Source organism: Physeter macrocephalus, chromosome 20 (genome assembly GCF_002837175.3).
Source record: "Physeter macrocephalus isolate SW-GA chromosome 20, ASM283717v5, whole genome shotgun sequence".
Classification (NCBI taxonomy): domain Eukaryota; kingdom Metazoa; phylum Chordata; class Mammalia; order Artiodactyla; family Physeteridae; genus Physeter; species Physeter macrocephalus.
The window spans coordinates 83,731,067-83,753,585 of record NC_041233.1 but is presented as its reverse complement, the minus strand read 5'-3'; the positions used below and the strand labels follow the sequence as shown (position 1 = coordinate 83,753,585).

The following is a 22,519-nucleotide window of genomic DNA, read 5'->3' as shown; positions in this document are numbered from 1 at the left end:
TGGGTTTTTGTGTACACCTAAGTGCGTTTTTGAGGCCCGAGGGGACAGCATGCCTATCTCCTGAGTCGGTGGCAGGGATGTGGGTGTGGTCTGGCTCCCCGATCACCCTGTCTCCCTCTGGGGGAGGGGAACACTGGTGCCGTGAACACTGGCCTCAGTGGAGCCCCAGGAATCCAGCTCTGAGGCCACACTGACCAAACAAATCTGAGCCAGAGAGAGCCCTTGGGAGTGCTGCAGGGCCACCAGGACGGACCATCTCCTGGGGCTGCCCCGGTCCAGTGCAGCACATGGAAGGCCTGGATTCAAAGATGGGGCTGTTCACGTTCCCCCAGGGAACATGACCGGACGTGGGCGCCTGGGCAGGGCCCAGAGTGCCTGGCTGTGTGAGGGGTAAGGGGGCTGCCCCTGACCCTTCCTGGTGCTCTTGGGCTGAAGACCCCTCCTGGGAGCGTCCCACATCATCTGGGGAACAGAACTGGCGCCGTTGTTATGAGAAAGAGGCTGAGGCCAGGAGGCCAACCCAGCAGTTCCGTCTTCTAGAAGGTTCTGGTGCAGCTCAGTCCATGGGTCTGGATCAGAACCCTGGCTGCTCTGCCTTAAGGGGGCAGAGTGTAGGCTACCCCCCCCCACCCCCGCCGCTGCCCGCCGGAGGTATGAGCTCATCGCGCTGTTCCTGGCGGGTCCCCAGGTGTCACGCTGCTCCCAACCTTCTGCTGGGCCAGCTTGGGCCCATCAAGGAGAATGTAGGCGGGGGTCCTCCCAACCAACCCTCTCCCTCCGAATGGCTGGCTGTCTCGGACCTGCAGGCCTGGGGCCCCTTCCCTGAGAGGCACAGCGCCTCCCTATGGCTCGGACCCAGCCCTGCCCGTGCCCGGAGGGCAAGCACAGCTGGCCCTGCAGGGGGTCTCGAGGTCCAGCCTGGCAGTCAGCTCGAAGCCAGGCCACGGGGCTGCAGGCTATTCCCCAGCATCCCAAGCGTGAACCCCCACGGGATGGCACAGGGGTAGAGAAGTCGGGGCTCTCCACACGCCGGCGCTTCCAGCCCAGATGCCTTTAATCGACTTGATTCACATGGACTGGGGCACAGTGCTGCTGGGCTGTGGGTGGCAGGCAGGTTCCTGGCTACAGGTGTGTCCTCACCACACAAAACTGCTGCTCTAATAAACTACTGCAATGCACACTTAGTAGTAAAAGGGAAGCATCTTAGCTAAAGGATCCTAAAATTCCCTGGACATGGGCTCCAGGAAAGCAGAGGTTTGGCCCTTGGAAAAGTGTACAGACGAATCTGCAGAAGTCCTGCCGGCGGCTGCCCTACGCTGTGTTCCCGGTGGGTCCCTGAAGTCCCAGCAGCTCTGGGCAGGGCCGGGGTGCTCCCCGCTGCACTAAGGCACACAGGGATGGGCTGCACCTCTGCCCGTGGGAGCAGGTGGCAGAGCTGGGGGCTCCCCAAGGCAGTGATTCCTGGTAGGGATGAGGGCAAAACACCCCCAGCCTTTCATCCTGGCTTGGCTGCCCTGGGCATCCTAGGAGGCCCCTGTCTTCCTGAGGCACCTGGCACCCGGGCTCAGGGCCACCTGAGCTGTCCCCACCACCATGTCCAGCCTCCTTGCCCTGGCAGTGAAACCTTCCCAAATTCAGCCTCTCCTGCGGGGGCTCCCTGTAACAGGACCCGGGACCCCAAGAGGAGAGTTTCTGGGGAGGGGAAGGTAAGGCCAGGCACCTTTCAAAATGGGTTCAACGAAGGGAAGGGAACAGAGGAGAGTGGCTGCCGCCTACAGGCACGCCAGCCGCGGGCACAAGCGGCACCTAGGACAGGGATGTGATGTTGGAGCGGCCGCCAGGTGGTGCCATGATCTTCTGAGCCGTGCGCCTGGCAATGTGGTCGTCGGCCTGAGAGCCTGTGGGGAAGCCAGGAGTGGAAGAGGCGCTGGGGAGGGGACGCAAACGCACCACACCCGCGAGGCCAGGGATGCGGAGCCACAGCCCCACGCTGCAGGCCCCCCACGCTCCCCGACGGCCTTGGCCGGTCAGCCAGGCCTCCCTCCGGTCAGGCACTCCCACCACTGAGGCCTCAGATGAGCAGGCAAGCGAGGCCAGGTGCGCGTGTGGCCAGAGACTGGAGGTCAAGGTTGAGCCTCCGGGAATCCGGTCCGGAGGAGCCGAGACTGGGCCAGGCCCGCTCGCCCCTCCCGTGGGTCTCGCCCTGCGCCGGCCCCCGTGATGGGAGAAGGCCGTCTTTAGCCTTTAGGACGACACTGGATTCCAAAGGGGACCTGCCCCGGGCCCTACAGCCCCAGGAGGCAGGCAGGGACCGCCATCACCTCCCCAAAAGGGAGGCTGAGACAGGAAGTCAGGGGCTGGGTTGGCCCCCATCCAAGGGCTGGGAGGAGAGAGGGAGGCTCTGGCTCTGTTTGCAGGGAGAGCCTGGGGCTCAGGGCTTCTCTTAGAATCCTAGCATGCTGGGAGCACAGCTGAGACCCCGATCAGAGGCCCGAGCCTGGTGGCTGCACGCGGGGCCCCCAGAGCCCTTGAAGCCCCAGGCCCCATCCTTCTGCGCCTCACATACGTGCCTCTGCGTTATGGGGCAGTGAGGGGCTGGAGGCTGGACTCCCACGTGGTCCTCGGGTCCCACAGAGGCCGGGCTCAACTCACCAGACAGACTGAACCCCGACTGGTGCAGGTTGCGAACGGGTGGGACTGAGATCTTCCCCGGGCAGGACACGCGGGCCTGCACACCAGCCCCCGGCTTGGGGGGCAGCATCACCTCGTGGACCAGCCCGTCGTAGAGGCCTCGGGGCACGCCGTGGATCTCTGCCAGCTGTGGGCCGAGAGGCTGGCATGAGGGAGTGCTGCGCGGGCCCCGGGCTCGAGGGCACGGGGCTCCCCACCAACAGGGGTGACTGCCCACACCCCTCCCTCCCCCGAGGCTGGGCAGCAGTGCCCCGAGCTGGAGAAGCTGCTCGGACAGGGGTGGCCTGCGGAGGAGTCTCCTTTTGGAATCAGAAACTGGTCCCAGCAGAGTCGCCGCCTCCTCAGTACCCCCCGTACTCTGGCCCCCCACGCAGCCCCTGCTGTGTTCGCGAGGAAGCCCTGAGGTGGTGGCCCTGGGTCCTGCCCTCCCTGAAAATGGGCCCCAGAGGCAGAGGCTCTTCCCAGTAGCCACCATGACGGACCAACGGTCCGAGGATTGAGGCACACCCTTCAGCCGTGCTTGTGTTTGCAGCCGGCACCTGCCCGGGGGTTTGCGGCTTTACACTCACGACTGTGCGGCTGAGGCCAGCCCCAGGGGCTTCTGACCAGATCCTGCCCCGCGGGGGTCACAGCAGGGCAGGGGTGCAGGGCACGAGCGATTGTGGGGTGTGGAGTTCTGCAGATTCGGGTCTGCATGCAGCCCCCGCCCCCATCACCGCGGGTGCGCGATGGGGAGCCGTCCCCTCTCCCAGCTCCGTGCCGCGGCTGTACGTGGAGCTGGCCTGCCACCTCACGGAGCTGCCCTGTGGCCAGTGCCCAGGGGTGCCCCGGGCCTCACCCCAAGGGGTGCGATGCCCAGCCCTCTGCCCTGGACCCTGCCTCTCGGCCCCGCTCGAACCCTGAGGGAGGAGGGGGTGGCGTGCCCAGGTCAGATGTGGGCAGCAGCCGTGGTGTGGGCCCTGCAGCCTGAGACAGCAGTGCCTGCGAGTTAGGGCAGCCTCCGCTCTCCTTTCCCGGGAAGGAGACCAGCACCTGGCCTCTAGCCCAGCCTGAAAGCCATCCCTCCTCACTACGAGCTCAGACAACGTCTTTAGTCTAGAAAACTGGAAACGGCTGGGATAAAGCAAACCAGAGCGTACGATAACCACGTGTGCAGCTCTGCGTGTGTGTGCCTGTGCGCGTGCGTGGACCACCTGCGCGTGCAGCGCGGGGCTTGGGTGGACACCTGGTGCATCCGCCAGGCTCAGCGGGCAGCTGGCCAAGCCCGCATGGGAAGACGAGGGCTCACGACTTCTAAGTTTGTGGATGCCGTGTAAACCACGTGTTCTCCTTCCTGAATTTATTAACGTCCACGTCTGCTCCCGGGGAAATCCTGGGCGGGCTCTGCTAGCCTTAGTGGCAGTGTACCCGGGGGATGGCTACAAGGGGTTTATTTTACTTCACACCCACGCTTTCTACAGCGACACGGGCTGCCCGGTAACGAACGCGGGCGAAGCACCGCTAAGAAGCGCCCGGAGCAGTGGGGCCGCTGTGCTTTCCCGACGACGGCGGCCGTGGGCAGGGCTGACCCGGAGGAGGCCTGAGAGCTCGTGCCCACCCTCCCGCCGGGCTCAGGCCTTACCCTGTTGCGAGCCTTTATCCTCTTGTAGACGAAGTCGGGGAAGGTCTTCCGCGGAATAAAGCGGCCAGCCCCGGGGGTGACGAACAGGGCCCCGTCCTCCAGCACGACCCTGCCCTGGCTTATGACCACCGTGGGGGCTCCTCGGCACTCGACGCCTTCGAAAATGTTGTACTCCACGTTCTGGGGAGAACAGCCAGGGGCCTCTCAGCGCCCTCCCGATCCGGGAGCCCTGAGCGGGGGCGCCCGCTCGGCTGGCCGGGATTCAGAAGCGGCGGCCGCCGCGCCCCGCACCCCTGCCCCCGAGGCACGTTTCTCAGGGGCACAGGGCGCTCCCGGAGGAGCCGGCGGAGGGCTCACCCTCCGCCTCCGCTGCTCCGGCCTATGCCCCCCGGAAGGCTGCGGGGCTCCCCAGGCCCCGACCCTGACCCCGACGTGGCACCAGGCTTCTCTCACCAGGTGGTGGCTCTGGGCAGAGATGATTTTCGTGGCCTTGGGGTTCCATATGACCAGGTCGGCGTCGGCGCCTACGGCCACCCGCCCCTTCCTTGGGTAAAAATTGAAGATTTTGGCTGCATTTGTACTGGTCACGGCAACAAATTCATTCTCGTCCATCTTCCCTGAGGCCTGAGAAGCAAGAAGGCGGGGGTGAGTCGGGGGGCGCCCTTCCTGACCGCAGGCGGGGTCTGGTCTCGGGGCTCTCGTGTGGAGGTGGCCCGTCCCCTAGGCCGCGGGTCGTGTGCCTCAGTCGTGCCTGCAGGTCTGGTCCTTCCTGGGCACCAAGCTGGTCTCCGTGCTCACTTTGTGGGCAAGCGAACGCTGATGCTTCCACAATGATGTCTGTGTCCCCAGAGGACGCGACCATCCCCCTGGGGTGGCCAGGAGCCTCGGGTCAGGGCCTCAGCCCAGGGAAGGGCTCAGGACCGGGGCTGGGGGCATGCGGGCAGAGGCCGTGGGCAGGGCCCTCCAAGCGAGATGGATGTCTGAGAAAATCTCAGGCCTCTAGGGAGACGCTGCGGAGTGTAATTCCACCAGGGCAAGGACCCCGCTCTCCCTGGGTGGTGTGCTTTAGGACCAGAAGCTAATGTCTAGGGAGCCCTGGATGGCAGGGCTGGGGGACGACACCCTGGGGCCCACGAGCCCCGACCTCTGCTCTGGTGAATTTACTGCGCACGGGGCTTCCCTTTCTGACGAGCAGGCAGCGTCCTGCGGGGAGGAGCCTGCGCCCCCACTTCTGCACGCACCACGCATTTCTCCCAGACCACAGACATGCGCTCCTCCACGCCGTTGGTGCCCTCGGGGATGCGCGTGAAGTCGTCCCTGCCGACGGCCTTCTGGGCAGTGGTGAAGGTGCAGTGGGCGCTGCCGGTCACCTGGAGGTCCCCGCTGAGGAAAGCCAGAGTCAGAGCCCAGAGGGTCCTGTCCTCCCTGAGCCGCCAGAGGCCCAGCTGGCTCCACCCCTACCCAGCTGCCCAGCCTTCGGGGGCGTGGGGGAGACGCCGTCGGAGAGGGCAGAGCTGGGGCCTCGGGGCGCAGGCGGGAGGGCAAGGACCCTGGTGCGGACTCTCCCAACGCGAGGCCTGGAGCTGCCGGCGGGCACGAGGCAGGCCAGGCGAGGGGCACGTACGCAGCTCCCTACCTGGACAGCAGGGAGGCGAGGTGGTCTGCGGTGCTGGGGTCCGGGTTGAGGGGGGGCGACGTGACGAAGGCTGCGGCCTTGGCCCAGTTCTTGCCCCAGTAGTGGGAGCCGTCGGTGCCCAGGCTGGCGGTGATGGGCTCCCCGACCACGACCACCCCTGCGGTGAGGCCGTGAGGGGCACTGCCAGCCCCCGTGTCCCCAGACCCGGGCAGGGTCTGAGAATGCCCCCCTGACCGGGCCTTCATCGTGGGGTGGGTCTGGCCCCGTGGTCCCAGGGCTGACGCACAACTGCCCCTCGATCTCCCAAGCCTGGACGGTCTTTCCCCTGCTCCGGGGGCGCCCGGCCCAGGCCACCTGGGGCTCCCGAAGTGGGTCCTCTCTGTCCCCGCTGCCTCATACCCCTGCTGGGGCCACAGGCTGCAGTGAGACACCGTCAAGTGACTGCCTGCCCCGCCTGGCCACAGCCTCTGTGCAAGACCTGGCTCCATCACTGACCCCCTGCCTCCTCCATGGCCTGGGCTTCCAGGGCCAGAGGGCATCCAGCCCTGGGGACCCGCACCCTAGCTCCTGGACGCAGGACGTGCCCAGCGGACAGTAACCTGGGCCCCCAGGGTCAGCTGGGCCGGGCTCCCTCACACGACGTGAGGATCTACTCTTATGCACCGTTCACACCACACACGCCACACACACGCACAGACGCGTGCCACACACGTTGCGCACACAGACACACGCACACACGGAGCGCGGTTCTGACGCTCACTTCTGTGCAAACGGGGCCACTAGGCCTCGCGTTTGCTTCAAGGCCCCCCGGTGCTCCACTGCTGTTTGGACAAGAGGGGAGACTCAGGCCACCCACCCCACACGAGGACCAGGTGCCCACAACTCCCGCCGGCCACAGCCCTGGTGCCCGCGCACCAGAGGCCACCCCACCACGAAGAGGCTGGCGGGGCAGCCGCTGCGTCTCCGTGGGGTCTGCCTGCGCTGAGCTACAGTCCAGCTGGCCCAGCCCTGGGAAGCCGAGGACATGACAGGCCCCCACGGAGACCCTCGCCCCGCACCCCGGCCCGGGGCCGCCGCTCACCTCTACGCTTGGCTTGGGCAACCACGTCGGCCGCAGCCTTGCTCATCACCTTGGTGACGTACAGGGGACAGTTGGCCTGCTTGGCAATGGTGACAGCGCGGTACACGGCCTCAGCCTCCACCTGGGGATGGGGGCACTCAGGCCACACGAGAACACTGGGGCCTCCTGACCAGTGAGGGCACGAGATGCCCCCGGACCACCCACAGATCCCGGGCCCAGAGGGAGCACCCCTGGGCACGTGAGGACCCCAGCCTGGGGCTCGGTGCCCAGAATCTGGGCCGACCCATGCACACCCGACGGCTGACCACGCCACGTCCTTGGCCTCGCATAATGGCCTCAGAGTGACCAGTGGTAGGAGGGGGCGTAAGCCTTCATTCACGCCTCCAGACGAGGAGAGCGGGATCGCAGCCCTGCCGGGACCACGGGGCCAGACCCACGCCCTGATGAAGGCCCAGGCCGGGCGCGTTCCCAGCAAGCTCGCACCTACCTCCTCTGGGTGGCTGAGCACGTGGCCCTCGGGGCCGGTGATGCCGAGCTGCAGCAGCCGCTTCTGCTCCTAAATACACACGGCGTTCCAGCCCGGACGCAGCCCGGAGCACCCTGACCCCGAGCCGACCCCTGACCCCGAGATGAGCCCTGACCCCTGACCCCGAGACGAGCCCTGCTCCCCGAGACGAGCCCAGACTTCCAGGCCCCTGAGGACCACCAACCCCCGAGAACTCACCCCGAGGGGTGACCCGAAGCGGAGTGACTCCAGCTCCCCAAATTACAGATGAGGGAATGGGGCCTGCAGAGGGCAAGGACTTGCCCAAGGTCGCAGGCCCCCTAAGTGAGGGAACAAGACCCCACAGCCTTGCCTGCCGTGTGGTTTCCCCCGTGGGTGCGCGTCGGGGGCGTGCGCGTCGGGGGCGTGCCCGTCGGCGTGTGCGTGTCGGGAGCGTGCGCGTTGGGGCGTGCGTGTCGGGGGCGTGCGCGTCGGGGGCGTGTGCGTCGGGGTTGCGCGTCGGGGGCGTGCGCGTCGGGTATTGCGCGTCAGGGGCGTGCGCGTTGGGGTGTGCGCGGCGGCTCTGCGCAGTCGGGGACGGGGCTGCTTCTTGGGCAAGCTCACTCCTCCTACAGGTCTGAGCCACAGAACCCTCTGGTGTAAACGAGCTTCCGCGTGGAGAATGGGGGAGAAGCAGAAACCCACCGACCCCCTAATAAGCCTCCCCGGCACTCGCGGCCCACCGTCCTGAGCACTAAGCATGACCCACGACGTCTCCTGCCGTGCCTGGCCTCGAACCCTGGAAGCACATACAGTACCCGATGCCCGGAACCCCACATGCCCCTCCTGAGTGTCACCACCCTCCCGTTGAACTTGGGAGGGGGAGAGCCCGACGGGTCCCAAGAAGCTTCTCTGTGGGTTTGGAATGTTGGGGAGGTGGCCGTGTGTGTGTGTGTGTGTGTGTGTGTGTGTGTGTGTGTGTGTGTGACCCCCCGCCAGGCCCCCAGGAGGCCTGGAAGCACGAAGCTTCTCTGTGGGTTGGGAATGTGGGGGGGGTGTGCGTGTGTGTGTGTGTGTGTGTGTGTGTGTGTGTGTGTGTGTGACCCCCCGCCAGGCCCCCAGGAGGCCTGGAAGCTCCCGGGCGCCCCACCCAACCTGCACCTGGGGGCGGACGGGAAAACAGGGTGAGGGGCAGAGGCTGGGGGCACCCCCCTCACAGCCCTGGGCCACAGGGAAGGTGGGGGCGTACGCAGAAGGGCCAGGCACCCCCCCAGGCAGCCTGGGACGCGACTGAGGACAGCGCCACTAACCCAACAGGTGTGCTCATGGGAGGGGCCTCAGTCCCGGGGGCGGAGGGCTCGGAGACCCCAGTCTCAGCACCCCTCACCAAGAAGCAACACTTTGATTTTGGGGAATTTTTTTTTTTTGGCCACACTGCGCAGCATAGGAGCTCCGCCACGAACCAGGGATCGAACCTGCGCCCCCTGCGGTGGAAGTGCAGTCTTATCCACTGGATCGCCAGGGAAGTCCCTGATTTTGGAGGATTTTTGATCAGAAGTGTGATGATCATGGAAAAATCTGTTATGGCCAAGAGCCCCCCAGGCTCCCTGACATCCTGCCTGCTTGACCTTTGACCTGGGCAAGCCATTTACTGGGTCAAGTTCCAGGGTCCCTCCGCCAGGGTTTGTGGGATCAGTGCTCACACCCAAGTGGGCAGGGGTCACCCCGCCAGCCCCGCCCACACCTCATCCACGATGTCCCCGTTCTCCGCGTGCACTTGGGCCACGGCTCCCAGGTCCCGGATGACGCTGAAGATCTCGTACATCTGGGGAGAGACACATGCGCTGCGTGAGGCTGTGTGTCTCCCATCCACAGCAGCCTGAGACACCTGCTCGCTCCCCTGCTCGGCATCTGGCCTTACCTGGCCGTCCGTGCACTGGTACCTGTCCTTGTACGCCATGAAGACCAGGAAGGAGTTCACACCTGCGGGGAGGCAGGAGGGGTGGATGCCAGGAGCCCCCACTGCTCACCGAGCTCCAGGGGCCCCGCCAGCTGGCCTGGTGGCCCTGGGGGACCAGCCCCACACTCTCCCAAGCCGGGACGGGGACAGACCCCAGCGCCTCCTGCTCCTCGAGCTCTGGGGTCAGGAACCAATTGTTCCCCAGTGGCAAAGCCAGGTGAGCCCCCGCCCCCCGCCCACTAACCCCCCATGGCCCCGGGAGCCCCAGACGGAAGGGAGCCGTGAGCTGCAGGCTCGCTGCCTGAGCGCTGCCCGGGCTGCACGGGAGCCCCTCCCGCACTGGGCGCCGGGGAGGCCCTCAGGCTGGCCACCTAGCCTGCGGCCTCGGTGGCGCCTGCCAAGCCCCGCCCACAGCGCCCTCTCAGGCTCTCAGGAAAAAGCAGCAGGAGCAGGACCGGCTGCCCGCGGCCTCAGGGCCCCATCAGGCCAGGGTCGAGCTCTCCTGTGCGGTGCGGACGCGGGACCAGCCGGGGAGAGCCCCGCCGTCCAAACCAGCGGCGCGCGGCCCCTCCCTCCTCCCTGTCGTCGTGCCAGGTCGGAAGTGCGAAGTTGAGCAAAGGCACGCGGGGGAAACTGTCACCCCATGCCACACGAGCCGACCCCCAGGGGACAACCTGCCCCAGGGCGCCTGGTGGAGGCTACGGGTCAGCATGCAGGCCCGTCCCTGGACGGCACCCAGCGGGCCAGGACCAGCGCTCCGCCCCGGCAGGAGGGTGGTGGCGGCAGGTGCCTGGTTTCTACCTCTGCTTGGAGCTGCAAGGCCGCAGGCCTCCCGATCCCGTTAAGGAACCAGCCGGGTGGCGGAGCCACTGCCTGGAATGAGGTGCAGAGGCTGACAGCCCCCTGTCCACCCCCAGGTTGGGGGTCCTAAATGCCGAAGGCTACTGGTGTGAGGACCGTCGCTCTTTGGGAAATGGCCTCGACGAACCTCCCTGCCTCCCTCGGATGTACAGTGGGGCGGGGGGCACCGTCTCCTGCGGGGAGGGCCCTGTGGCCTCCAGGGCCCGCCAGGGGTCTGCAGCCAGCACCCCCGTCCCAGCCCCGCCAGCTCCTCTCCCGGCTGTGCGCTAGGCCCACCCTCGAAGCCAGTCACCGGAGCTCAGTTACGACGTCCAGCTAACTTGTCAAATCCTCTATAAACTTTGATGTGGTTTCAGCTTCAGGACTTTTGATTAAAAAAAAAAATTAAGCCTTATCTGTAAACCGTCCTGTTTCAGCCGAGGCAGCAGTAGGTTTTATTTTTATTTTTATTTTTTTTGGCAGTAGGTTTTAAGGCATCTCCTTCTAAAGGCTCTTAAGATGCCAAGAAGGCTTATAGCGCTGATCCTTCATCCAGGGCCAAGACACAAGGGGTCCGAGGTGACAGCTGTGACTGCTGTGTCCTCTTTTTTTTTTAAGTCTTTATTGAATTTTCTTACAACATTGCTTCTGTTTTCTGTTTTGGTGTTTTGGCCGCGAGGCAGGTGGGATCTTAGCTCCCCGACTAGGGATCCAACCCGCACCCCGTGCGCTGGAAGGTGAAGTCTTAACCACTGGGCCTCCAGGGAAGTCCCTGCTGCGTCCCCTTGTGAGGACAACAGCTACGGGGTGCGTCCCCAGACTCGGATGCAGGTGACCTCTCAGCCTAGCAGATCTTCGATTGGCTCTTGTCCAACTTTCTCCCAGCTCCCGGCAGCCTGCCCCGGGCTCAGGTGCACAGAGTCCACCGAGGCCAGGGAAGCCCAGGCCCTGCAGCTGCCCTTCCTCCCGGCCGGGCCTCCTGCTCACCCTTGTCCTTCACCAGGGCCTCCAGCTCCTCCCTGGTGCTCTCGTGCCAGCGGGGGACGTCCACGTGCAGGGAGTAGTCACAGCAGGCTCCACGGTCCGCCGTCTCCCGCCACTGCTCGAAGGCCGCCAGCAGGCTCACACCCGTGTCGGGGAACACGTGGTCCACTGTGGGGGCAGCGTGGTCAGCTGAGCCCCCCGCCCGTGCCACTGGAACCACCCGGGCCTCTGACGGAGAGCGGCTTCGAGTTCCCGGGGAAGCAGGACGCGCGTCCGAGAAAAGCAGAGAAGAGGCCTCGTACCCAACACCGGGCTGAGGCTGCTGGGAACCTGCCCGTCGGTCCTGTCCAAAGAGGAACCTCCCGCCCCTCGTCCCCAGCTTCTCTCTGAGAAGAGGGGAGGACCTCACTCTCCAGTGGACACCCCCCAGGGAGCCCAGTGGCAGTTTAGGCCTCCACCTCCTGCACAGGCCTGGCCGGAGTGAGGTGCCCCGGAGGGGGAGGGGCGGCGCCACTGTCCGTGGCGCTGGACCCGCGAGCCTGCCCACAGCAGCGCACGGGGCTGGCTTCCCTCCTGCCTCACTGGCCGCACACCCCTCGAGCAGTGCTCCCCCCCCCCCGCCCCGGGGAAGCTGGGAACACACATGGACACTGCACCGTCACCCCACCCTGCCGGCAACCCCACGTCCAAGGTCCAAACCCCGCTCGCAGCCTCTGCCAGGTGCAGGGAAAGAGCTGGGAGTGCGGTGGCCGGGGGTGGGGGCAGGGGGGAAGGCACACCCGTCCCGGGGTTACAGGCAAATGCCGTGCCTTCCTCCGGCACGCCCTCACGTGGGCCCTCTGCTTCCCACAGCTCAGGTCGAGAACCCAGGGCCCCGCCCTGCAGGCCGCTCACAGCTCCAGCCTGGAGCTGCAGGCGGCTCTGCCTAGGCCAGCCCGGGCCTGCAGCATCTCTGTCCTCACAGCTGGTCTGATGCCTCAGCACCAGCAGGAGGAGGTGACATAACCACGAAGGCGCCTGCTCAGCCCGGCCCCCAATGACAAGCAGGACCAAGGGCCTGAAATCACAACTCTCCTTAATCAGACGAAAAGGTGGACCACTGTCGGGTTTTTCCTTCCACGTCGTAGTGCAGTAGACCACACCAGGCCAGGATTTTGCAACATCTAAATGTCACTTGTGAAGTAGCCCAGGGTCCCCAGAGCAGCCTCTCCCGGTGGCAGCAGGGGCAGCGCTCACCGTGTGCCAGACACAGCAAAGCAACGACATGCACCCACTTGCTCCATCCTCCACCCTCTTCCTCCTGCCTGACAGATCAGGGAAGTGAGACGTCTAAAAGTGAGCAGCCAGGACGTGGTGCAGCCAGGGCTGGGCTGGGTCTGTGAGGCCAGGTCTAACCCAGCGGATGTGTCTGTGCTCGGAACTGCAGAGTTGATGGCGCTGAAGGCCATGGGAGGAGGGCTGCACGCCGGTGCCTCTTGCTGGCCCCTGCGCCGGCCACGGGCAAGTTCGCGATGGGCAAGCCAGTTCACCTCACCAGCTGTGAACTGGGGCTTCTCTGCCCAGCTCAGAGGGTTGTACGAGGGTTGTACGAGGAGAGCACGGGGCTGAGGCTCACCAGCTTGGCGCGCGTGCCTGGCACAGGGTCGGCACTAAAGAAACGGTACCTCTGGGGCTTGTTGATGGGGTAACAGTATTTTTCGTCATCCTTTTCCTAAAACACAGCCTCCGTCTTTAGCTCTTTTGACATGGGCAGGGAGTTTCTGCAAACCAAGCCTCAGAGGGTGTGAGGTTCAGGGGCAAATGTGTCTGACATTTCAGGCAGCACAAGCCCTGCACCTGGGTTTTCCAAACCTGGTCCTTAGCCAGCTGCCAGCTTCCCGGGAAATAACAAATTACTGGGCGCCCATCCCTGGGTGCTCCAGAGCTGGCCAAGGCAGCACGACTCAGGATGAGGGACAGGGTCAAAGACAGCACTCGGGGATTTCTTAGAATGAGATGTAGTAAAGGGAAAGAGGCCTGAGAAGAACACCGTCTTCCCGCGACATGCAAACCTGCCAGAGGACCACGGTGTGGGACGGACGCTCCCCACAGGAGACACTCACATATCATGGTGGTCCCTCCTGCCAGGGCGGCCTTGGTCCCCTGGCAGAAGTCATCGGCCGGGGTCATGCCCAGGACGGGCATCTGCAGCCTCGTGTGGACGTCGACTCCGCCTGGCAGGACCAGTAGGCCGTGAGCGTCAATCGTTTTGATGCCCCCAGGGACAGTGAGGTTTTCTCCAATTTGTCTGAAGGCAACAGAGATTTCGCTGGTTAGGAAGAGCCCTGAGCAAACGTGAACGGGCTCCTTGGCAACGCTGCTGAGCCGGGACTCTTGCCCTTGGGCTCTCGTCCCTGAGGGACAGGGCAATACGGCCAAGGCTTAGCTGGACCGGCCCACGCTCTGGGGCTCGGGACCGTCAACGCGGAGGATCCAACCCCGTGCTGCTCACTTAGCTGTCCCCTCGCTGTTTATTCACCAGAGGCTGGAGCTGCTTTTTTGTTTTGTTTTGTTCCTGCCGCGTGGCATGTGGGAACTTAGTTCCCGACCAGGGATCGAACCCACACCTCCTGCATCGGCAGCGTGGAGTCTTAACCACTGGACCGCCAGGGAAGTCCCTGGCGCTGCGTGACAGGCACAGGCAGACAAGCTACTAGGGGTGGTCGATACTCATTTCTTAAACACCTACTTAGAGCCGCACACCGCACTGAAGCTGTGTTAACGAAGAAACGAGGAAGCCACTGTCCTGCTCTCTGAGGCTTCACTGAAGGCTCGGGATGGGCAAAAGCTATCTCCAGGGAACGAGCTTTTGGAAAAGAAAGAACCGTTCACGTGGCTCTCGCCCCAAAGTAAACTTCTGGATAGTGTGTGATCAACGTGTGACCGTGAAGATATCTGAGGTAGAAACTCACTTTATCAAACCGTCCTCCACATACAGGTCAGCGTAAAAGGACTGGTCATCGTTCACGATCCTTCCGCCTCTGATCAGAAGGCGGTCACTCTATCAGAAACAAAGAAATGGGTAAGTTTCCTCCAAACTGAGTGACTCAGCAGTGTCCTGAGCACAAGCTTCACCCTGGAATTGTGACGGAGACATTCAGGCACGATTTGCGGGCATGAAATCCAGCACAAAGCCTGTATGGCTTATCCCACACACACCAAGGGCGGGCAGCGGGGGCCCCGAGACGGTGGCCCTTGGGGGCAGCTGCCTACGGGCCCCGCGCACGACCTGCAAACACAGGTCAGGCAGTCTGGCCTCGCCAAAGGCACAGGGTGTACGACCAGCTAGCGTCCCGCTTCACCACGGCAAAGCCGAGGCGGTGCGAACAGCAGTGCCGTGAACCACGTGTACATCTTCACACCCGTTGCCTAATTTGTAAAGCCCAGGCCGAGGGCGGAGGTGGACCACGTCTGCTCTCCTCGTCCACCCACAGAGGCGGCTCCGGCTGACAGCTGGGGCGGGCTCCTTCCAGAATCTCTGTGCCCTGAGGCAGTGCCGGCAGGCAGGGGCCCTACCCCTGGGGGGGGGAGACAGACGTCACACACACGGCCGTCACAGATGGTGACAGATGCAAGGGCACAAAGCAGGTGACGTGACAGGGTGATGGGAGACAGGCCTGGCTGCCTCAGGGACCGAGAAGGGCCTGTTGGAGGAGCTAAAACTGGAGGTGACTCAAGCTCAGGCCAGGGCGCAGCCCATGCAAAGGCCCTGAGGCAGGAAAGAGTCTGGTTGATGCAGGAGAGGAAACGGGGCGGGGCGGGGGGGGGTGGGGGGAATGGGAGGTGGGTAGGGGTGGGGCATGCTGGGCTTGGGGAGTCAGTGGGCCGCCACCTAGGAGGCCTTAAGCTGGGGTTTAAATGATCATACAGAGATCACATTAGCCTGTTGTAGAAAGCAGCCCGTGGTGTTCAAGGATGGAAACAGGGCCATCGCTGGAGTGGGGTCTGATGTGGTCTGGGTGAGATGCGGGGCCCCGGGCCAGCATTATGGGGCAGATGAGAGATGGACTCCAGAGAGGCTGGGAGTTGGGGAGCGGGAGCTGCTGATGGAGAGGCCATGGGGGTGCAGGGCCAGGGAGACATCGGGGTGCCTGCAGGTTCTGGTGCTGCCTGGGGGTAGCCCAAGGGGGTGAACTAAGTGGCAGCAAGTTGGGCCAGCTCTTCGGGGCACCCCACAGCACGGAGCCGGGCAGCCATAAGTCCACTTCTGATGGTCGGGAAGGAGGGAGTGAGGCAGAGGGGGAGCCAGTAATGGAGCTGTGCGTGATGTCAGGGGTGATGGTCTGACCTCAGTGGAGAAAAACGGAGAGAAACACAAAGGAGGAGCGAACAGCTGAGTGCAGCACCAAGCGGGCGAGAACCCAGCCCTGCAGCACTCTCCCTCCGTGACCTTGCTGGAGCCTCCCACTCTCTGGGACTTGACCTGGCCGGAGTGACAGCTGTTTCACAGGGTTCTGGGACCTGGCCCGGGGCTCCTGGGTGCCCACCCAGAGGCCAGGCCAGGTCTCCAGGCCGGGGGTTCTGGCTCTTCGCACACCATCAGCCTGATGCCAAGAGAACTGACGTGTGTGGCGCACTCAGCAGAACTCTTAAGAGTCTGCTGAGAGGATAAACAGGTCATCGCTTATGAGCCTTATCACATCATTCTCTATTCTTATTAACATCTAACAGTTTGGGCTGAATTCTCAGATTTCTATTGACTAAAGGTGAAACCACCACCGCACAGTCTACAAAAGGGTGGCCAACTGTGCCACAGGCCAAACACGGCCCTCGACCTGTCCCTGTGCAGCCCCGAGAGCTGAGCGCGGTCGGCATCTTATGCTGGTTGGAAGACATCAGATGAAGACTTTCAAGACTCATAAAAGTTACATGAAATTCATGTTTCAGTGTCCAAGCTCAGCTTTTACTAGAGCAGTCACACCCAGGACCGCTCTCTTGCAGGGCTGAGTAGCTGCACCAGAAACAGTGTGGCCCTCGAAGCTGAAAATACCTACCGTGTGACCCACTGCCAACTCCTGGTCTACCGCATGGCCCGGCCCCAGCTGCCTGGGCCTCTCCCTTCTGGGTTCTGCAGAGGCTCTCACTGCCCAGTCCCCTGGGCCCTAGACCCAGCCCTGACAGGTCACATCACAAGGACCCACCTTGCCCAGCCTCTGAGCCAGTGTTCAGACCCTCCTGCCTCCCCCTGCAGTGCCCCCACTCCAACAGCCCCAACTCCAGCCCCAGTGGACCAACAGCGTTCTCAAAGAAGCCCAAGAAGAGGAATAGGAAGGCTTTGGGCAGGACGAGACTGGCCTGGGTGCCCTGCTCAATCCCCCACCCTCCAATGCTCAGACCTCTGGACTCAGACTCTGGGAGCCTTCCTGGGTTTGGAGCCAAGAGGGAAATGCAGCAGGATGAGGTGCCATGCTCCTCAGGATGAGGGTAGAAGTTCCCCTAAACCAGCCACCTTGAGTCTGAGCTGCCCACAGATGGGATCAGCCCCCTCCCCTCCCTGCCTGCATCAGGTCTGACCCTCTCCTGTATGCGAGGGGTGGGGCGGGCTTCTTCCTCCCTGAGTGTCTCAGGAAGTGAACTGGCCACCCCCATGGGCCATCCCACCGCCCCCCGCTGGATCTGAATCCGCGGGTTCCCAGGCACCGTCCAGCTGGCGCCCAGGCGCCCGCCCCCCTCCCTCCCTCCCTCCCTCCGTCCCTCCGCTGGGCTCCTGGCCGCACGGAGGGGGCGTCTTTGTTTCCTGGCAGCGCGGGGTGGACAGTGTGGGACCTCCCGCAGCAGTGCGTGTGCTGTTAGAGGGTCTCCTCCCCGGACCTGAGCTGCCTGATGCCCGCACAGTGACTAGCGAGCCACCTTCTCTCCCCCCCCCCGCCCCCCGGGGGCTCCGCACCCCGGCTCCATGGAGGGGTTCTGGTCGCCAAGGGCTCCGGGCCGGGTTGAGTTGCTTTGTCTCGGACAAAGAGCTCTCGGTGGTGCGGCGGCGGCGGCGGCGGCGTGGGGGCGGGGTGGGGGGACGCGGGGCGGGGATGGCATCTCTGTGCCCCGAGGCCGGAGGCCGGACCGGCGGTGTCAACAAAGGGCCGCGCCGACGGCCCACTCCGAATCGGAGCTCCCAGAGAGGCCCGGACGCACGGGGGCGGGGTGGGGGGGGGGAGGAGGCAGGCGCATCTGCGCTTGGGGAGCAGGCCTCCCCCCGGCCCCAGCCCTCCCCGGGAGCAGAGGAGGGCCTGGGCCTATACGCCGGCTCCGTAAAGGGGGTCCGGCGCGGCGCTCGCGGGGACCCCGGGCTGCGCGGGAAGGAGCGCGCCGGCACAGGGGCAAGCGCGGGGGCTGGACACGGAGGGAGGGGCCCGGCGCAGGGCCGGGAATGTCTTCCCCGGGCCCGGAGGCCAGGTCCCGCCCGGGGCAGCGGGCAGGAGGCGCGGAGCGGGCCCGGGAGCGGAGCTCACCGTGATCCGGGGGATGCTCTTCTTGCCCTGGAAGGACATCCTGCTCCTCCGGCTGCGCCGCCGTCTCCTTTCGCCGGCGCGGCCCGGTTCGGGCGGGGCGGTCCTGGGGGTCCCCGGCGGCGGACGCACGAGCTAGGCCTCGACAGGGGGGACGCGCAGAGCCCAGGCGTGCGCGTGGGGGCGCCGGGCGTCCGAGTGGGAGCGCGCTGGGCCGCGCGGCTCCGTTGCCGGCCCCGCCCCCGGCCCCGCCCCGGCCCCGCCCCCGGCCCGCCGCGGCCGCTCTGCTTTCAAGCCCCGCCCCGGCCGGGCTCGGTGACTGTACCCACCAGCCCGGCCCGAGGCGCGAGCTGAGGCCGCGGACGCGCCCCTGCGAGGACCGAGAGGCGAACTTGTTTAGGGTGGGCGGCAGGAGAGGGTTGCGACCGGTCCCGGCTAGTGTGTGTGCAGAGTCTGCACCCGGGATGGAGAGTGAGGGTTCCGGCAATGTCCTGCCAGGACCCCCTTCCCCCTGGCCGGTCGAGGGCCCGCCACCAGCTCCCTCATGACCCGAGGCACCCAGAGCCGCGGGGACTGAATGCAGTCTCAAGTCCAGGCTCGGGCTGGACTCCGTCCGGAAAAGATGTTTCAGGCCAAAGCCGGGCTCCTTGGAGTAATTGTCCGGGCAGGGATCGGAACGCCAGGCCATGCGCTGGCCCTGGGACCGGACAGTGGAGACACCTCACTGTGAAACACCTCATTGTGAGGCTGCCCCAGGGCCAGCCCCGCGAAGCTTGATGTCAGGTGGGAGGGTGGAGAGACACAGAAGCGATAGGAAGAGACCGAGAGAGACACACAGAGAAAGAGCTACCCAGGACCCAGGACGGACCGGAGAGGCAGACCAGGGCAGAAGAGGCCGGGCCTCCGGGCGGGTTCTGAGGAGGGGGGCGCGCAGGATAGAGAAGTCCAGGATCAGACACGGCCAGTCAGGGAGAAGAAGTTCCCGCCGCGAGCCCTCGCGTCCCCTCGGAGGAGCTGGGGGCTGGTGGAAGACGGCGAGCCCCTGGACTGCGCGCCCCAGCGGCCTCCGGCGCGGACGTGTGGCGTCTCAGGGAGTCCGGGACCCGCGTCCCCCTCTCACTGGCCCCGATGCCCGTGCCTCTGCACTGAGGCCACTACCTGGGCCGCGGGCCTGGGCCACGCTGGGCCTCTCTGGGAGACTTGCGGCAGCCTCTGGGCCGTCTCCGCCGGGCTCGCCGCGTCCCTTCGGGTCGCCGCTTGGCCCGCTGTGGGGCTCTCCTGCTCGCGGACCCTGGTGTACGCCTCCCCGCGCGTCTGGCTGCAGCGTCTTGTTCTCAAAGGCGTCCTCCAGGCAGCCAAAGACTCTGCCGAGCTTGGGCCGGCCCGGGCCTTCCTGTGCCCCATCCCCGGGCACGCGGGCAGGGCCTCTGCTGGCTGCTGCGGCCGCCGTGCTGCCACGGCGGGAACCGACGAGGGGCGGCGGTTCCTGGAGCCTCCTGTGGCGGGTCCTGGCGCTCCCCTCCATCCCCCCAGCCCGCCCCCCACCCCGCAGCCCGGCCTGGCGTCCGCTCGGAGCTGGCGCTGTCCACGCAGGGAGTGCTGAACGCTCCGGATCTGGGCCGAGGGCACGCGTTCTGTCCCAGCGAAGCTCTGCAGCTCGCCCCCGGGGCAAACCGGGGTTCTGACCTCCCGCTCAACCCGCAGAAGGGCAGGCGGGGACCACGCACGGAAGAAACCACAGTTTTTCGGAACTGCAGCCACATTTCCAGGCCCTGTGGGCGATCTCACGTCGGGGAAGGAGGCTCTGACTCCGAAACACTTGGCGAGTCGGGAAGGCCAGGGCCGGGGGTGGGGGGAGGGAATGCGCCCACGGGAGCTGCTCCTGACTGGCCTTCAAAACAAGTTCAGGGAACTTCCCTGGTGGCGCAGTGGCTCAGAATCCGCCTGCCAATGCGGGGGACACGGGTTGGAGCAGGGGAAGAGGGGACATGTGGTCTGGGAAGATCCCACATGCCGCGGAGCAGCTAAGCCCATGCGCTGAGCCTGTGCTCTAGAGCCCGCGAGCCACAACTACTGAAGCCCGCGAGCCACAGCTACTGAAGCCCGTGCGCCTAGAGCCCGTGCTCCACAACATGACCAGCCACAGCAATGAGAAGCCCGCGCACCGCAACGAAGAGTAGCCCCCGCTCGCCACAGCTAGAGAAAACCCGCGTGCAGCAACGAAGACCGAATGCAGCCAAAAATAAAATTAATTAATTAATTTTTTTAAAAAGTTCAAGGTTTGGGGTGAGACACGGTAGGAGGACTCTCAGCCCACCCAGAGTCATAGCGCAATGCTGTCACTCAGTCGAGCCCTGCAGGGACTGTTTTTTAAGGAAAAGACATCCCAACCTTTCCGTGCTGTTAGCGCAGCCGGAATTTCAAAGCGTAAGTTGGGACAGTGAGAGTCAGTGCGAGCACACTCCAGTACTGGCTGTGGCATGAGAACACGTGCAGAGCTAAATCAGCACTTTCCCATTCCCTTGTCCCAGTCCCACCTTGGTTTTCCACTCCCCCAAAGAGATCAAATGGGCTTTAATCACCTGTGTGGGATCACTGTGACTAAAATGTGTTCTTAAAATTGATTTATTTAATTTATTTATTTTTGATTGCGTTGGGTCTTCGTGGCTGCGCGCGAGCTTTCTCTAGTTGCGGCGAGCGAGGGCTACTCTTCGTTGTGGTGCGCGGGCTTCTCCTTGTTGTGGCTTCTCTTGTTGCGGAGCACGGGCTCTAGGCGTGCGGGCTCAGTAGTCGTGGCTCGCGGGGCTTAGCTGCTCCGCGGCATGTGGGATCTTCCCCGACCAGGGCTCGAACCCGTGTTCCCTGCGTTGGCGGGCGGCTTCTTAACCACTGCGCCACCAGGGAAGCCCTAAAATGTGTTCTTATTCATTCACAGAAATTCTTTCACCATTCTCAGTGGTTTGACTTTTCTTTTCTGGTTCTCATTTGACAGACAGCTACAGGAGCAGTCCTCCCTGGTGGCTGACCTCGGCCAGGTGCTGCCAGGACCTCTGATTTCAGAGCCTGTCCTCCAGAAGACTCCCCATGACTTAGGATGAGGCTGTATGTGAGGTCCCCGGCACCCCCTCCCTAATGAGTAGAAGGCCCAAGTTCCCTTTCTGGTGTGGCAAGAGGCACTGCCGTTCAGAGAGTGGGCACGGAACACACAAGTGGCTAACACAGCCGATACGCCCAAACTTTAATACTTTGTGAGGAGGAGAACTTTGATATTCTAAGACTTAAGACAACTTTTTATTAAAAGCTGTACAGTAATTTACAAATGAGTAAAAATTCTCTGGTATATATCATAGGAATCACGATACAAAAATATGTGTAAAATTTTGTAGTTGGTCACCATACAAAGCTATTTTAGGCCTCCGAATACTGTTTAGCACTGAACAGAGTTATCAGGTGTTTAGAGTGTGGTTATTAAGGAATTGCTTCAGGGAACACACAAATACTGCCTGGCGCATTGCTGTGAGAAAACAAGTCCTCATTCGTTTTTGCATAAATTTACAATAAAGCTTTTTTAAAATATACAGTAAACAAATATATGATTTGATACATAATTTACAGCTTGATTTTCCTGAGCCTAAACGTAAATCCATTGCTGTGTTAAAACGCACAATCCATCTTAAGGTCAATGATGCGGTAACGGTCAGTGTAGGTGAATGTCACAGCGCCTCCAAACGCACTCCCGGCACACCCTCCTTCCTGACTGCCAGAGCTGGTGTTCACAGCCCTGTAAGGCACTCGGGGCGTCCTGAAGGCTACAGGTTCCTCGAGGGCAGAGCCCTTTAAGGAAGAGCCACGGTCCTTCAGCGACTGGAGCTCTAGACCATGGAAGCGAGGTACACACATCCCGTGTCAAAAGGAAGCTGAAATTTACATGGATTTGTAGTTTAGACAAATGAAGACGTTTGTGTTTTTCTGGGTATTGTGTACACAGTGACTATGGTGATAACTGTTACGCTGTATACATGTCCACGTCCCGGTTACACAGTAAACACTTCTGTGTTTCAACCTTTCAGGGTCCCTCCTCTTGCTCCATTAGGGAGTGACACATTTACACGCACGCTTCCCCTGTTTGAAGAGCTAGCAGTAAGAGAGCCCAGATACTCGCAGGGAATTCAGTCCAGCCCACTGGTTTTGAAACAAGGTACACTCTAGAATTTAGAAAGTGCATGTTATTATAAAATACTTGAATTCTTCAGATGCTCACTGGACCAGCAGGAATCAGTGACAAATGCTCATATTTGCCCCTTTCTCTCTCTCTCTCTTTTCTTTTCTTCTTGTTTGTTTTGCAAAAGCCCAATCCTGAAATGCTGGATTTTGTAATCAGATGAAAAGAAGGTGCCTATGATACGTGAATAAGAACAATATTTGAAGAGAAGAATTGGCATTGCAACTAAATGTGTGCTTTCCTGAATGTACCAAATGCAATTTGGTACGTGAAGTATTATTTAAAACATTCAATTGAGCCATTTTCCCTTTCCAGCGCACATCCTTTTTACATAAAGACAATAACAACTTCGTAAGCATTGGTACATATTTACATGCTTCTGTTTCCTGTAGAGTTTGCCTTCCTTTAAAAATTACAAAGCTGTGCTTAAGAGTGTCCGGGGTGTGGGGTTGCATATGAAGAACTCCAGACATATGCACGACACGCAAAATCATGATGACCCCAATAAACTCGAGGGG

The 22,519-nt window shown here is 63.0% G+C and overlaps 1 protein-coding gene across 1 annotated transcript; it reads right to left on the bottom strand.

Moving 5' to 3' along the window:
* Nucleotides 1–1,156: 1,156 nt before the first annotated feature.
* DPYSL4 (dihydropyrimidinase like 4) lies at nt 1,157–17,946 on the bottom strand. The gene is made up of 14 exons (XM_024121362.3): nt 17,783–17,946; nt 14,249–14,337; nt 13,400–13,584; nt 11,301–11,465; nt 9,435–9,496; nt 9,258–9,338; nt 7,517–7,585; nt 7,030–7,150; nt 5,949–6,105; nt 5,554–5,695; nt 4,766–4,936; nt 4,313–4,492; nt 2,653–2,818; nt 1,157–1,898 (listed from the first exon to the last, which is right to left on the bottom strand). Exons 1-14 carry the CDS (start codon nt 17,819–17,821, stop codon nt 1,807–1,809), a joined length of 1,719 nt encoding a protein of 572 aa, XP_023977130.1. The 5' UTR covers nt 17,822–17,946; the 3' UTR covers nt 1,157–1,806.
* Between the last annotated feature and the right edge of the window lie 4,573 nt (nt 17,947–22,519).

What these genes read in the sequence shown, in the direction of transcription:
- DPYSL4 (XM_024121362.3), bottom strand. Translation starts at nt 17,821, where the DNA reads ATGTCCTTCCAGGGCAAGAAGAGCATCCCCCGGATCACG. An exon ending in GTGGAGGACGGTTTGATAAA is followed by an intron (nt 13,585 to 14,248) that starts GTGAGTTTCTAC and finishes TGTTGCCTTCAG; the next exon opens with ACAAATTGGAGAAAACCTCA. An exon ending in GGCCCTGGTGAAGGACAAGG is followed by an intron (nt 9,497 to 11,300) that starts GTGAGCAGGAGG and finishes GCCTCCCCGCAG; the next exon opens with GTGTGAACTCCTTCCTGGTC.